Raw genomic sequence first — 13,467 nt, forward strand, 5'->3', positions numbered from 1 at the left:
CCGCCCTTCCCCCCTTTCAGGCTCCATCTTCTTGAACACGTTTCCCAAATCCGAACGTTTGCAAGATCCCTGCTGCCCTGCCCTGCGCTGGCCTTCCTGGTGTCTTCTCGTGTGTTTTCCTTTTGGATTTACCCGTATACCTAGACTCATTGTGAGCTTTTTGGTTTGTGTTCGGTTGGTTTTTGTTTGTTGTTTGTATTGGTGTTTCAAGACTGCCCGCTTGTCCTGGAACTCGCTCTGCAGAGCAGGCTGGCCTCGAACTGGGAGATCCGCCTGCCTCTGCCTCCCGAGTGCTGGGATTAAACTTTTTTCACTGTAATTTTTTTTCTCTTTTAATTTTTCCACCCGTTATTAAAATACCCGTTCTCTCCGAGGTAGGAGTCCGAGATACACCTGAAAACAGCCCTGCTGTCCCCCGGCCCTGGCTTTGTTTGCCTCAGTAGCCTCTAACCCTGTTTTCCGGTCGGGGGGACCCTTTGTCGCAACTGTGGCGTTTCCCCTCCGGACCCGGGGGCGGACGGTTTCCGGGCTGGGGCTCCCGGTCCCTTTCCGCCCGAATCGTGCGCGTGCCCCCGCGTCATTTCCTCCAGCCCGGAGCGCCTCCTCCCCGCCTCCCTTCTGCGAGCGTCTCCCACCCCGGCCTCCGGCCTACAGCTGAGGGTCCTTGGGGGGCGGGGAGCAGGTCTGATGAGTAACCCCTCCCCCCGGGCCCCAGAGGACGGGGCCTCCACGTCTGTCTGTCGGGTACATTAGATTCCATTTCTAGCTCATCCTCCGACCTCGGGACTTCCCCGCAGTTCAGATTCTGGCTGGTGAAAATGCCCCCATCCGGCCTTGCTTGATTGCCCCACCCCCACCCCAAAGTTAAGAATTAACTTTTTTCTTGGGCTCCGGAGCCTTAAAACAGCTACGTACCATTTTCTCAAAAATTACATCGAAAACTAAGTCCGTGGCCCCCAGCCCCCAACTCCATTTTCTTCCCCCCTCACGCCTGTCGTCTGGTAAGGGACGAGAGTTTAGAAGAGGTCGCGCTCCTCTGGACGTGCGAGGGGGAAGGTGGGAGGAGAAGGGAGAAGCCCGGGGCGAGGCTGAGATGGTCCTCACCGCTGCCGTTTCCCGCTTCGTCCTCAGTCCCAGAGTTCCATGGCCTCTGCTTCCCGCCGGCAACGCCGAGAGCGCCGCTTCCGGCGCTACTTGTCTGCAGGACGGCTGGTGCGCGCCCAGGCTCTCCTCCAACGACATCCCGGCCTGGACGTGGACGCTGGCCAGCCCCCACCTCTCCACCGGGCCTGTGCCCGCCACGATGCCCCTGCCCTGTGCCTGCTGCTGCGTCTCGGGGCCGACCCTGCCCACCAGGACCGACACGGCGACACGGCGCTGCACGCTGCTGCCCGCCAGGGCCCCGACGGTGAGTGGGTCCGTGGGAAACTGGTCGTGAGAAGCGGAACCGATCGGAACAGCTAATGGTTGGGGAATGAAAGCCTGGTGCGGTGGCTCAGGCCGTTGACCCCAGCACACAGAGGAGGAGGATCTCTGTGTGGGTAGAGAGCCCCTTCTCAAGCTACAGAAACATAAGCTTATCCCAGCACCAACCAAACAGCGGCTGTGGGTGTGTTTGTGTTTGGTTTAGCGTGGTGTGACTTTCTGGTTGTTTGAGTCGGGCTCTTGGCTGTGTATCTCGGGTTGGCCGCAGCGTGTTGGCCGCAGCGTCCTAAGTGCTGAGACTGCAGGCGTGGGTCACCACTCCCAGCCTCCCGGCCTGCAGCCTTTTCTTTCCTAACTTTGAGGATTAGTGATTACTTTGTTTCTTTGACGGCTGTTTGCCTGTAGCACAGCCTTGCAGTTGATGGCTTGGGGTCAGCTGCAAAAAGCTCGTCCCATTACTCCCCAGCTTGGTTTGTGTCTCTCTGCAGAATTAAAACAATAGCAACCTTTGTAACAGGCCCCAAAGGTCTTACAGAGTGTTCCTGCCGCCTATCACGTGATCGCTGGGCCGGGAGAGAGACCTTGCAGGGAGGCGTGCTGCTTCTGTGCTGTGAACAGATTCCTGTTCCTTGACATATACTCCTGAAAAGCAGAAATGCCCTGGGGACCCGTTTCCCTCAGTCTCTACCAAAATTCTAATTTAAAGCTGGTGGTGCAGACCTTAACCAGCACTCTGGAGGCAGAGACAGTCAGCCCTCTCTCTGTAAGCTCAATGCCAGCCTGGTCTACAGAGCGAGTTCCAGGCCAGCCAGAGCTACACAGAGAAACCCTGAGAATAACAACAAAACATCTCAGCTGGATGGTAACGGCTTCATGGTGCAAACAGCCTCCTTCTGTTCTCCATTTGTGCTCCTGGCAGCTCACCAGCCCAGAAACGACCTAGTCCCCTAGAAAGACAGGGATTCACAGTGCACTCTAGTAACCCCAGCACTCAGGAGCATGCCACTCACCTCTAGGCCAGGCTGGGCAAGGCCTAGGATCCTCAAGAGGACCATCAAGCAGATCTGACCTAGGGGAGGCTGTGGGACTAGCTTCATCCTGCTGAGCATAACCCTCAGTGGTTTCTGCCAGAAGCTCTGTGCTTGCCGCCCCAGCGCCCCAGCGCCCCTGCACCCCAGCCAGGTGACCTAGGTAGCAGACTGCTGGAAGAGCTCTGCCACGTCTGCAGGTCTGAGAACAGTGTGGAAGGGGTTGCTTCTGCAGTGACAGCAGCTTCCTGGCTAGAACCACGGGGGGGGGGGGGGGGGTGTCCAGAGACCGCCTTCTACATGGCATCACCAACCCTGCTGCTGCCTTTTCTCATCTCCAGCTTGGCCTCTCCTTGGTCAAAAAGAGAAAAAGACCCTTTTCTTTAATTCTGCTTAGCATGAATAAGATGGGCTTGCATAGGTTTGGATTTTATTTATTATTATTATTATTATTATTATTATTATTATTATTATTATTATTTTAGCTTAAAGAGAGGAATTTTGAGCCAGGCATGGTGGTGCATGCCTGTAATCCCAGCACTGTGGGAAGCAGAGGCAGGCAGATTTCTGTGAGTTCGAGGCCAGCCTGGTCTACAAAGCGAGTTCAGCCAGGGCTACACAGAGAAACCCTGTCTTGAAAAACGAGAGAGAGAGAGGATGTGTGTCAAGTTCAGGCTGCAGCTGGCCAGCTGATTTTATTATTATCATAATTTTATTTTATTATGGGGTACCTGAAGAGAAAAATCCCCAAGACTCCTGAATAAGTCGTGTGGAATTTTTATTTAATCTTTGTTTACCACTACTGGGACTGTTTCAAGCAGAGTAGCAAGCTGGAAGCAGCCTCACCCTCTAATTTGAGTTTTTAAGGGCAAAAAAAATGCGTTGTGCCAAATGCAGAAAGGCAGCTCTGGACTTCTGCAGCAAGCAAGGCTGTTTAAGGGAGAGGAGGGCAGGTAAGTGGGCAGTGGACCTTTGGCGCGGGGTCACCTTGTATAGGAACTTATAGCTGGCCCAAGTGACCAGCGGTCACTTTCCCAAGGCAGTTTTAGCCCTTACAATGCCTAGGTATGCTCTTGGGAGACGCTATACCCATAGTCGAGTCGCTTGCTACAGTTCAAAAGGCTGCTCCTGGCTGGTAACAAAGGCAGTACCTGGGGCAGCTGCTCACGGGTCCTCTGGAGCCTGTTTGGTCTGAAATGAAAGTTGTGGTGAGCACGTGAGCTGCAGATTAGCTGTAGTTTTGCTAAGTGTGCTGTTTTTATGTGGTTCAGTTAAAGCTCCTGGCGCTGGAGTAGGTGCCACCATCCTTGCGCTGAATTCTAAGAAGTATGTGGAGCATTTCACACAGTGGCAGAGAGAGGCCTTTCTAGGAGGCCCAGCGACTTGTCTGAAATGTCACAGCAGACGGGTTGCAACATTCAAAGAAACTCCATCTACCCTTGAGCTCCCAAACCCTGGCCTCCTCTCAGGGGCTTCCCTGTCATCTGCCACCAGGTGGCGCTCTAACCCCGGAGTCTCCATCTCCTACAGCTGCCAGCAAACAGATTAAGTGGATCGTCAGGATGCCCATGTTAGGGCAGAGATGCCCAAGTTCTCTGAAGTCATTAAGCAGGTTTATCACACTCCATAGGAGGCCAGAAGAGGTCCCACCTTTTATGCTTTTGGTGACTTTTTGTTTGTTTCCTTACTTGCTTTTCTGAGGCAGGGTTTCTCTGTGTAGCCCTGGCTGTCCTAGACCCAATTTGTAGACCAGGCTGGCCTCCAGCTCGCGGAGATCCACCTGCCTCTGCCTCTCCGAGCCCTGGGATTACAGGCTGCGCCACCACGCCCGGCCCCTGGGGACTTGCTTTAGAGCACAATGAGAAAGCAGTCTCGGCAGTGGGAGGGCCATCAGTGGGGCCTGTGGAGTAGGGTGAGCTGAGCAGACACTCGCTAACTGTACTTGTCTGATTGCTGGGTTTTTTGCAGGGGGTGTCGTCAAACAAGCCATCCTTTTGATGTTTAGAGTTTAAGGTTTGTTTGTTGTTCTGATCAGGTTTGGTGGTTAGTTTTCTGAGACAGGGTCTCTGTAGCCGTTCTGGAACTCGATTTGTAGGCCAGGATGGCTATGAACTTACAGAGATGTATCTACCTGTCTGCCGATCCACCACCTGGTTCCCTGCCTGAGTTCAGGGCTACAGGTGTGGGCGAGCCTCCTTTAGTTTGCTTTTTTCCTAGTGTTGGGACTTTAACCGAGGGCCTCATACACACCAGAGAGCGCGCCGAGCCTCTCCCCCACCCTGTTTCTCCTTTAGTGGACAGTGGCCGCTTGTGCAGCCTCGGCTGCTCTTGGCCTGCACTGTTCCTGACTGCCTCCCCAGGAGCTGGGGCCCAGGCCTGCAGCTGCGCGCTTGTGTGTTCTGTGACACGCTGCACTTCCGCCCGCTCCGGGCCGCCCTCTCACCCTGCACAGTGCAGGTAAGAGGCAGCCCTGTCTTAAAATGACTGGCTCAGTTTACGTTCCACCCTGCCTCCGCACACCCACAGATCTGTCACCTCAGCACACTTGTCTTCTGTGACCCCTCCCAGGTTTCACAAGCCCTGCCTGTCAGGAGATGGGTGGTGAAAGAATTTACCAGAGCCAGGCATGGTGGCACAGGCCTTGTAATCCCTGTGCCAGGGAGGCTGAGGCAGCAGGGTTGAGTTCGAGGCTAGCCTTGGCCACACAGGCAATTCAAGGCCATGCTGAGCCACATGGGAGGGGGAGTGCCAGAGGCAGGGAAGGCTGCAGGGGAGAATGTGTTGCTGCAGACGGCAGGGGTCTGCCCTCAGCACCAGTTCTGTGGGCTCATGTCCAGATGCTCGGGTGCACATTCATCCCTTTATTGTGGGCTGTGTCTTGGGGTATAAGCTGTTTCTTCTAGTCCCAGAGTGTCTTGAGTTCCTAGGGTTGGCCTTCTGCTGGCCCGAGCCCGCTCCTTAGAGAATGCTCTGCAGTGGTGTTGTGACACACTGAGGCAGGTTGCAACCAGGGCTCAGTAAGCAGATAAAGATTTATTTATTATGTAGACAGTGTTCTGTCAGCAGGCCGAAAGAGGGCACCAGATCCCAGTATGGATGGTTGGGAGCCAGCATGTGGTTGCTGGGAATTGAACTCAGGACCTCTGGAAGAGCAGTGTCACGCTGCCTGTAGGGAAGTTGGAGGACACTAAGGCAGGGAAGGGGGGGTTGCAGGTGCCGGAGGGACTGCAGGAGAGTGCAGGAGTGGCCATTAGGATGGAAAGCAATGCTGTGTGTGTCGAGAGAGCCTGGCATGTTGGGGTGTGGGAGTAAAGGTGGGACGACCCAGAGTTTAAGAGGTTGGGTCCCTCAGTGCCTGGAGGGCATAGGAGGAGCATGAGCTGGAGAGGGCTCCTCAGTCAAGCACTGGTGCTCATGCAGAAGGCCCAGGTTCAGTTCCCAGCACCCAGGTGACAGCCGACTGTAACTCCAGGGCCAGGGGCCTGACCCTCTTCTGACCTCTGCAAGCATCAGACACCACGAAGCATATATACATAGACGTCGGGAGATACTCAGATACCTGAAAATATGTTTAAAAACCATTTTTAAGGAGATAGGGTTTCTCTGTATAGCCTTGGCTGAGCTGGACTGGCTCTGTAGACCAGGCTCGCCTAAAACTCACAGAGATCCGCTGCCTCTGCCACCCAAGAGCTGAGACTACAGGTATGCGCCACCACTGTCCGGCTGAGTTTCAAAAATTATATCGTTAGGGCTCAGCAAGGAGAGAGACACTCAGGAGGATTTGGGGTGTCTGAGGACAAGTTTTACCTGGTCCCCTAGGAAAACAGAGGGGTCCCCAGGCAGCAAATGGGACAGGCTACTTGACTTTGACCAGAACAGCCTACTTCCACAAAGCCCACAGGGACAGTCCTGGCACTGTGGCTGCAGTGGAATAGGGCAACTGACAGGGCCCAGCCCAGGTAACTTCGAAGGGCCTTTTGTTCTGATGGAGGATTGCTTTCTGTTTGTTTGTTGCTTTTGATTGATTTGTTGGTTAGTTGGTTTTTCGAGACTAGATTTCTCTGTGTAGCCCTGGCTGTCCTGGAACTCACTCTGTAGACCAGGCTGGCCTCAAACCCAGAGATATGCCTGCCTCTGCTTCTTAAGTGCTGCGGTTAAAGGTAGGAGCAAGGGTTTTATGATAAATCCAGTTCCTGGGCTAATGTGAAGTGCTCCCTAAAGGGTGAGCTTGGGCTTGGAGCTAATCTTCCCTGTGCTCAGCAGCAGCCTCAGCAGTCTGTCCCACTGGCATAGCACCCCGGGGCTGCAGGGGGTCTCTGGGAGAAGGACCAGCCATGCAGGTCTTGGGAGTGTGGCTGGGCAGCAAGTGGAACAAGGCTGCTGAGTTTAGGGTGCCGCTGATGAGGCCTCGGCATCATTAGAGCTGCTGATGAGGCCTCGGCATCATTAGAGCTGCCCTCTCCACCTTCCGAGAAGATTGAGGGCACCCTGCAGACATGATCCCGGGTTCTGATGGCTGTGCTTGTTCCGAGTGGCCCTCGAATGACAGCCGGGGCTGACCGGCTGAGGACCAGGGAAGTAAGACTCGGACTGGCATGTCCCCTGAGGCATGCCTCTGGAGGCCTTTGTTTTTACCATCCCGTACCTTCTAGAACTCGTGAGCAGGGTGCGTGTGAGGGAAGCTCTGTCTTCGCTTTCCCTGGCAGGGCTCTCCTACACTGCACAGGCTCTAGGAGGGAGGGGTCCCGAGACCCCAGAGGGAGGAATCAAAGCTGTGTGTTACAGGCTGGAGCATAGAGCATCTTGGGACATCTTTATGGCAGCTCCAGAAAGGCTTGGCCTGGCGAGCGTAGATGAGGGTGCGTGGGAGCCTTGCTAACTCCACTCCTCCCCCAGCCAGGAGCCATCCCAGGCCCAGGATTTCTCTGGCCTCGTGTAGCAGTTGACACCCCTTTTGAAGAGAGTGTCGGCCCTGCGCTTGGATGGGTTCTAATGCATCTGCCTTGCCTCTCGCCTCGAGCACGCTTTGGAAAACATTGTGTGTCTTGGAGAGGTGGCTCCATCATGTCTTGAGGTCTACAGCTGTTGGTACTTAAGTGCGGCTGCAGCCGGGCACCTGATCGATGACCCTGCCGGTTTGGGGAGCACCGACTCCCTGGGAGGAGGAAGCGGGGACTCCTGGGGACAGTGGTAAGGTATTGTTCTGTGCTGATAGTTATTAGCGTGCTGTTGTTGTCTTTTGAGACAGGGTCTCTCCATGTAGCCCTGGCTGTTCTGGAACTCACTATGTAGACCAGGCTGGCCTGGAACAGGCAGATCTTCCTGCCTGGGCCTTACGAGTGAGGGGATTAAAGATGTGTGCTACCACACCTGGCTTAAACAAATGAGCAAAATCCTCGTTTCGTGAAAACTCAGTTTTCAGAGTAACAGAAAGCCTGACAAACTTGGCAGAAAATAATCATCATGGCAAAATGTGTGTCAGCTGCAGCCAGCTTCCGGTCAGCGTTCTGAGTTCAGAGCCGCATCCCATGTGCTTGTGGGAGGCAGAGGCCGGGCCTTAGCTGTGAGTCGTGCGTTGCGCTGACCCGGGGTGTGGTGCCCTGATCGGCACAAGCTCACCTTCTTCAGGCTTTGTCTGCTGCAGACCTGGTGGTTCAGACCACCCTCCACACACGCACACTTGTTAGCTTTGCCCTTGTCTTTTCTGCTTCGGAAAAATCCAGTCATCGTACCTTAGGAGAAGCTTTGTTTACACATACAAACGACCTTAACTAAAACTAACCTTTTCCTTTCACCTTCCTCACCCAAAGCGTCTTCACACTCTTGCCTCTCTGTGTCTTTACTGTGCTTGCTTCCTCGCCAGACGTGACTCTTCAGTCGCTTCCCTGGCAGGAGGCAGCAGCAGACCCACGTCATCGGCCCATGCGCCAGCAGGCTGGGAGGCACTTGTCTGTGTTTGGAGTGTTGAAAAGCTCAGTTTGCCAGAGGGTGGTGGCGCACGCATTCAATCCCAGCACTCAGGGAGGCAGAGATGGGCTGATTTGTTCGAGGCCAGCCTGGTCTACAGAGTGAGTTCCAGGATGGCCAGGCCTACACAGAGAAACCCTGTGTTGGGAAGAAAAGAAAATTGGTGACAGAGTTCCAGAGTATTGCATTCCTGACAAAGCAGGCAAGGATAGTGGCTGACTTTGGACAGAGAGTTGCCCTAGTTCAAGCCGAAGGATGGAGGCAGCCAACACTGTCATATTTTGGCCATGCAACTGGAAGTTTGGGTTCCAAATGCAGCCATTCCCTAAAACAAGAGAGATGGAGGAGGAGGCAAGGGGAGGCCCCAGCGGTGGGGCTGGAGATCTGCTGGGTTCAGGGATACTGCTGTCTGTTGGACCTAGAGCAGTCGTGTTTGGGACAGGACTGTCAGGTGAAGGGGACACACAGCCATGCAGGGTTGAGGTCAAGGGGCAGATGTTAAGGGTGTGGTAAGTGTCTCTGAGTTCCCTCTCTGATGTCCCTGAATGAACATGTGGGAGGGTCTGTGGGGGTGAAGAGCGGTGCACTTAGAGGAGGGAGCTGGGAAAGTGGGGTGCTGCCAGGAGGAGAGGTGCTGGTCACAGAGGAGGGAGGTTATGGAGGATGTCGCCAGAGGCTGAGCTCAGGGAGGTACCCGTTAGGGCTCTGTACTCAGCCCACGATGTACTGGGTAGAAGGACTCCTGGAATTCTCCCAAATGCTGGCAGAGAGGTGGAGTTGTGGCACAGGGTTGTCACTTAGCAGGCCATTCCATAGCAGTGTTCCCATCCGGGAGTGGAAGCCTTATAAAGGAAAATAGTTTGTTTGCTTTGTTTTTGGGTGAGTCAGAGGTCATGAAACCCAGGGCGTACTACCAGAGATGCAGCACAGGTCCAGAGATGCAACACCTAGAGGGCAGCAGGCCCCTGTCAGTGCTGGCTTGCCTGAGCTTTGCCTACCCAGGGCATTCTCTGACCACAGAGACCTCCTGATTCATGGGGTGAACCCAGGTGGTCAGGCCAGACCGACCCCAAAGAGAGGCGCAAATAACTGGCCAGAAAGGGGGCTCACTGTCCCTGAGAGAATGAAGCATTGGTTACCCATGGATCTTGGTTCAGAAAGTGTGGCTGTGGTGGGGGGAGGTGGCGGGAGCTCCTCTTCTTGTCTGTGGCACTGAGGTTCCGGCCAGAGCAATGGTGCATGCTAGGCAAGCGCTCTCCCACTGAGCTGTGTCTCCAGCGCTCAGTGGGAGCCTGTGCTGAGAGGTGCAGAGAGGGCCACGCCTCTCTCATCACGCAAAGTGAACGTCTCTGCAAACTTCTTCATGTGTCTGCCCTGTATGAAAATGCATGTTCGCCAAACATGGGGCCTCCCGCCTTTAATCCCAGCACTCAGGACGCAGAGGCTTCTGGGTCTCTGTGAGTTCTAGGTCAACCTGTCTAAAAAAAAAAAAAAAAAAAAAGGGAGGGAGAGAAGAGAAGATGTCAGTGAGGTTGTTGATTTAGGGGCTGCAGAGGGGCTAAGCGGCCAAGCACAGGACTTGCAGAGGACCCGGGCCAGCTCCCAGCACCCACACTGGCAGCCATGGCCGCCTGTGGCACCAGCTTCAAGGCACCTGAATCCCTCTCTGGCCTCTGCCAACACCACTAAACCTGAAATGAAGTCAAGAAGAAATTTCTGGTAGAGAATTAAAAACTTTTAAAGGATAGATGGGGAGAAAAGACAGTTTTAACTGATAATCTGTATGAACATGAAAATTTTTCCAAAGGAAAAAAAATGAAGCTATAAACAAGTTATTCACAAAGTAAATACTAGTAGCCAGAAATATATCAAAAAATGTGTATTAATAAACTTTTTTTTTTTTAAGCAGGGTTTCTACATAGCTCTGGGTGCCTAGAACTCACTCTGTAGACCAGGCTGCCCTCAGACTCAGAGATCACCTGCCTCTGTCTCCGGAGTGCTGGGATAAAGGTGTGCGCCACCAGGCCCGGCCTAATAAAACCAGCTTTTAATCTGTGTTAGCAACATGAAAGGTGGCCTGCCCTGTGGGAAGCCCTGACTCAGAGCACCCACCCTCAGCAGACACTGAACCAGTCCACATGCATGAGGTGTGAGGCTGGAGGCCTTGCAGACAGGCTGACAGCCAGGGGTGAGGAGAGTTCTGTGTGTCAGGCTCACAGAGGAACACCCCAGACAGACTGTAGGTTCCTGTGGAAAATAAAAGATGCTTAATGAACAAAGCTGTAAGTTTCAACCCAGCCTGGGCTACATAGTGAGACCCTGCCTCAAACGAAAACACCCAAGACCAACAACTCCATCTTAATTTACTTCTGACCACGGCTAGCCTCTGGGGTGTATTTTACCATGTGTGATGTGTGTGCCCCAAGGACTCTGTTAATAAAGTGGGTGTGGTGACACATGAGCCGGAACTAGGAGAACCACAAGTCTGAGGCTGTGAGACCCTTCCTCAGTGCACCACGCACACACACAACCCGAGTTGAACCTTCCACGAAGGCCTGGACACACATAAACACACCGCACTCTCCCGCTCTGTACACTCTCACCCTGCAGTGAGCCCTGGTGGGAAGAAGCTGGGAGGGCAGCTCTGCGGAAGCCTGCCTCGCTCACCCTCGTGTGGCTCCAGAGGGCCTGGCGCCTTGGCCGGCCCGGCAGAGCCCTCCACCCTCCCGTGGGTGAGCAGCACTGCCCAGCTCCAGCCAGGTCCACAGGAACGGCCCCGTGCGCCTGCCTCTGGGGCTCCGAGAGGGCAGTCCCCATAGTCTGCCCCGTGAGATGAGGGTTCAGAACCCCGACGCCAGGCTGCTCACCCCTTTCCTGCCCTCAGAGCCACTTCTCTGCCCCTTGCCTTTGGTCACTTAGAAGGCGCCTGCTTTGCTGCTGGAGGCGGCCTCTGGGTGGCTCACACTCCTTGCCGCCCTTTCCCCCTTGAGTAAGGCTGAGAAGTTCCTGAAAGCCTGACTTCACCAGCTCTACTGCATGGATAGTGGCGGCACGTGTCTGAGGTGGTCCAGCGCGCGCTGCTTTGATATTATTGTTTGTTCAGGGTTTTCGAGACATGGTCAGTCATGTAACTCTGGCTGCCCTGGAACTTGCTTTGTAGACCAGGCTAGCCTCGAGTTCAGTGACATGCACCTGCCTGTGCCTCCAGAGTGCTGCTAATCTTCATTCGTAGTTTTAGGTGAGAACTAGTTGGGAATGTGTCCATAGTGATAATAGTTTCAAACCAAAGAGAAAAAAGATAGTCTAAAGAATTTGGAGTTGTCCTAGCTGGCAGGAGCCGGGGCCAGAAAACGTCATTTGCTACAGTAGCACTTGGAGCAAACTGACCTTGTCTGTGGGGGACAAGCCAGAGCACTGTAGGCTGCCCGGGCACTGCTTGTGTGCCGCCCGGAGGAGCGGCGGGTGGTTCTGAGAAAGCAGCGCGGCGCTCGGCTGACTCTGTCTTCTCTGCCCTAGCTTACACGGACTTCTTCCTGCCGCTGCTGAGCCGCTGCCCCTCGGCCATGGGGATAAAGAACAAGGATGGCGAGACTCCTGGGCAGATCCTGGGCTGGGGGCCCCCCTGGGACTCCGACGACGACGAGGAGGACGAGGACGAGGACGAGGACGAGGAGCTCTCCCGGGAGCGGGAGTGGCGGCGCAAGCTGCAGGGCGAGCTGCAGGACGAGTGGCAGGAGGTCCTCGGGAGGTTCGAAGGTGAGGAGCCGCGAGCCGCCCTCCGTCCGCGGCGGGGCTCGCGGCGGGGCCCTGCCAGGTGCCTCTGCCTGGCCATCTCTCTTGGCCACCCGCTAACCCCAGCCTCTCGCCAACAACAGATGACGCCTCCCGCGACACGCAGGAGCCCGAGTCCTTCTCGGCCTGGTCCGACCGCCTGGCTCGAGAGCACGCGCAGAAGCGGCGGCAGCAGCTGCAGGGGTCCTGCCGACCCCCACGGGCTGAGGGCCCCAGCCACAGCTGGCGACAGCAAGAGGAGGAGCAGCGGCTCTTCCGGGAGCGAGCCCGTGCCAAGGAGGAGGAACTGCGGGAGAGCCGCGCCAGGAGGGCCCGAGAGGCCTCGGCGGACAGAGGCCCGGAGCCTCCCAGGGCGGCGCCCCGGGCAGAGCACATGCGAGGGCCGGGCAGGGCCAGCCTCTGGCGCTTCGGGGACGTGCCCTGGCCCTGCCCCGGTGGAGGGGACCCAGAGGCCATGGCTGCAGCCCTGGTGGCCAGGGGCCCCCCTCTGGAGGAACAGGGGGCTCTGAGGAGGTACTTGAGAGTCCAGCAGATCCGCTGGCACCCTGACCGCTTCCTGCAGCGATTCCGAAGCCAGATCGAGACCCGGGAGCTGGGCCGTGTGATGGGAACTGTGACAGCCCTTTCCCAGGCCCTGAACCGCCACGCAGAGGCCCTCAAGTGACCCTCGGGAAGGAGCGGGACCCTGTGGGGATGCAGCCTGGAGGACAGACGGGAGGAAGCGTCGGGTCGTGGATGGGGATGGAGAGAGGATATGGGACGGCCAACGTAATGGGTGCGGGGGTGGGGGGGTGGCACTACCACTGCACTCCGCGCCGCCGTTTCCTAATAAGACCTGGTCCTCACTCCAGTCTCTTTTTCCATTGCTATGGTTTTCATCACCCATGACACCTCCTTCCCGCCCAGCTGTCGAAACCCGCAGCTCCCACACACCTGCAGCACGTGGTCAGACGCTGGCTCTCAGTGGAGACGGCCCAGCCTGCCTTGAGATCGCCCCTCTGAAGGCCCAGGTCATCCCCAGACCCCCCACGGCTCCCCCACTGGGGTCCTGACCACACCACAGTCTCTGTTGAAGATAGATGTGAGCAAGTGACAGAAAAGGAACAAGCCATTTTCCTCCCCCACGTTCCTCAAGCAGAACCACATCCTCAGCCCAGCTCAGGGCTTCCCTGTGCTGAGTCACTTAGTGATCTGAGTTGGGGGCAGCCAGGGCCGGGGACCACGAGGACCTGGGAGGATGGAGGGTAGAGTCAGG

At 55.8% G+C, this 13,467-nt stretch overlaps 1 protein-coding gene across 1 annotated transcript; it reads left to right on the forward strand.

Annotated features, from left to right (window-relative positions):
• The first annotated feature begins 185 nt into the window (after nt 1-185).
• Nucleotides 186-13,062, forward strand: Nfkbil1 (NFKB inhibitor like 1). The gene is made up of 4 exons (XM_021655879.2): nt 186-744; nt 1,132-1,408; nt 11,937-12,176; nt 12,296-13,062. The coding sequence occupies exons 1-4, from the start codon at nt 688-690 to the stop codon at nt 12,874-12,876; spliced, it is 1,155 nt and encodes a 384-aa protein (XP_021511554.1). The 5' UTR covers nt 186-687; the 3' UTR covers nt 12,877-13,062.
• Nucleotides 13,063-13,467: the final 405 nt, after the last annotated feature.

This window comes from Meriones unguiculatus, chromosome 16 (genome assembly GCF_030254825.1).
Source record: "Meriones unguiculatus strain TT.TT164.6M chromosome 16, Bangor_MerUng_6.1, whole genome shotgun sequence".
NCBI lineage: Eukaryota > Metazoa > Chordata > Mammalia > Rodentia > Muridae > Meriones > Meriones unguiculatus.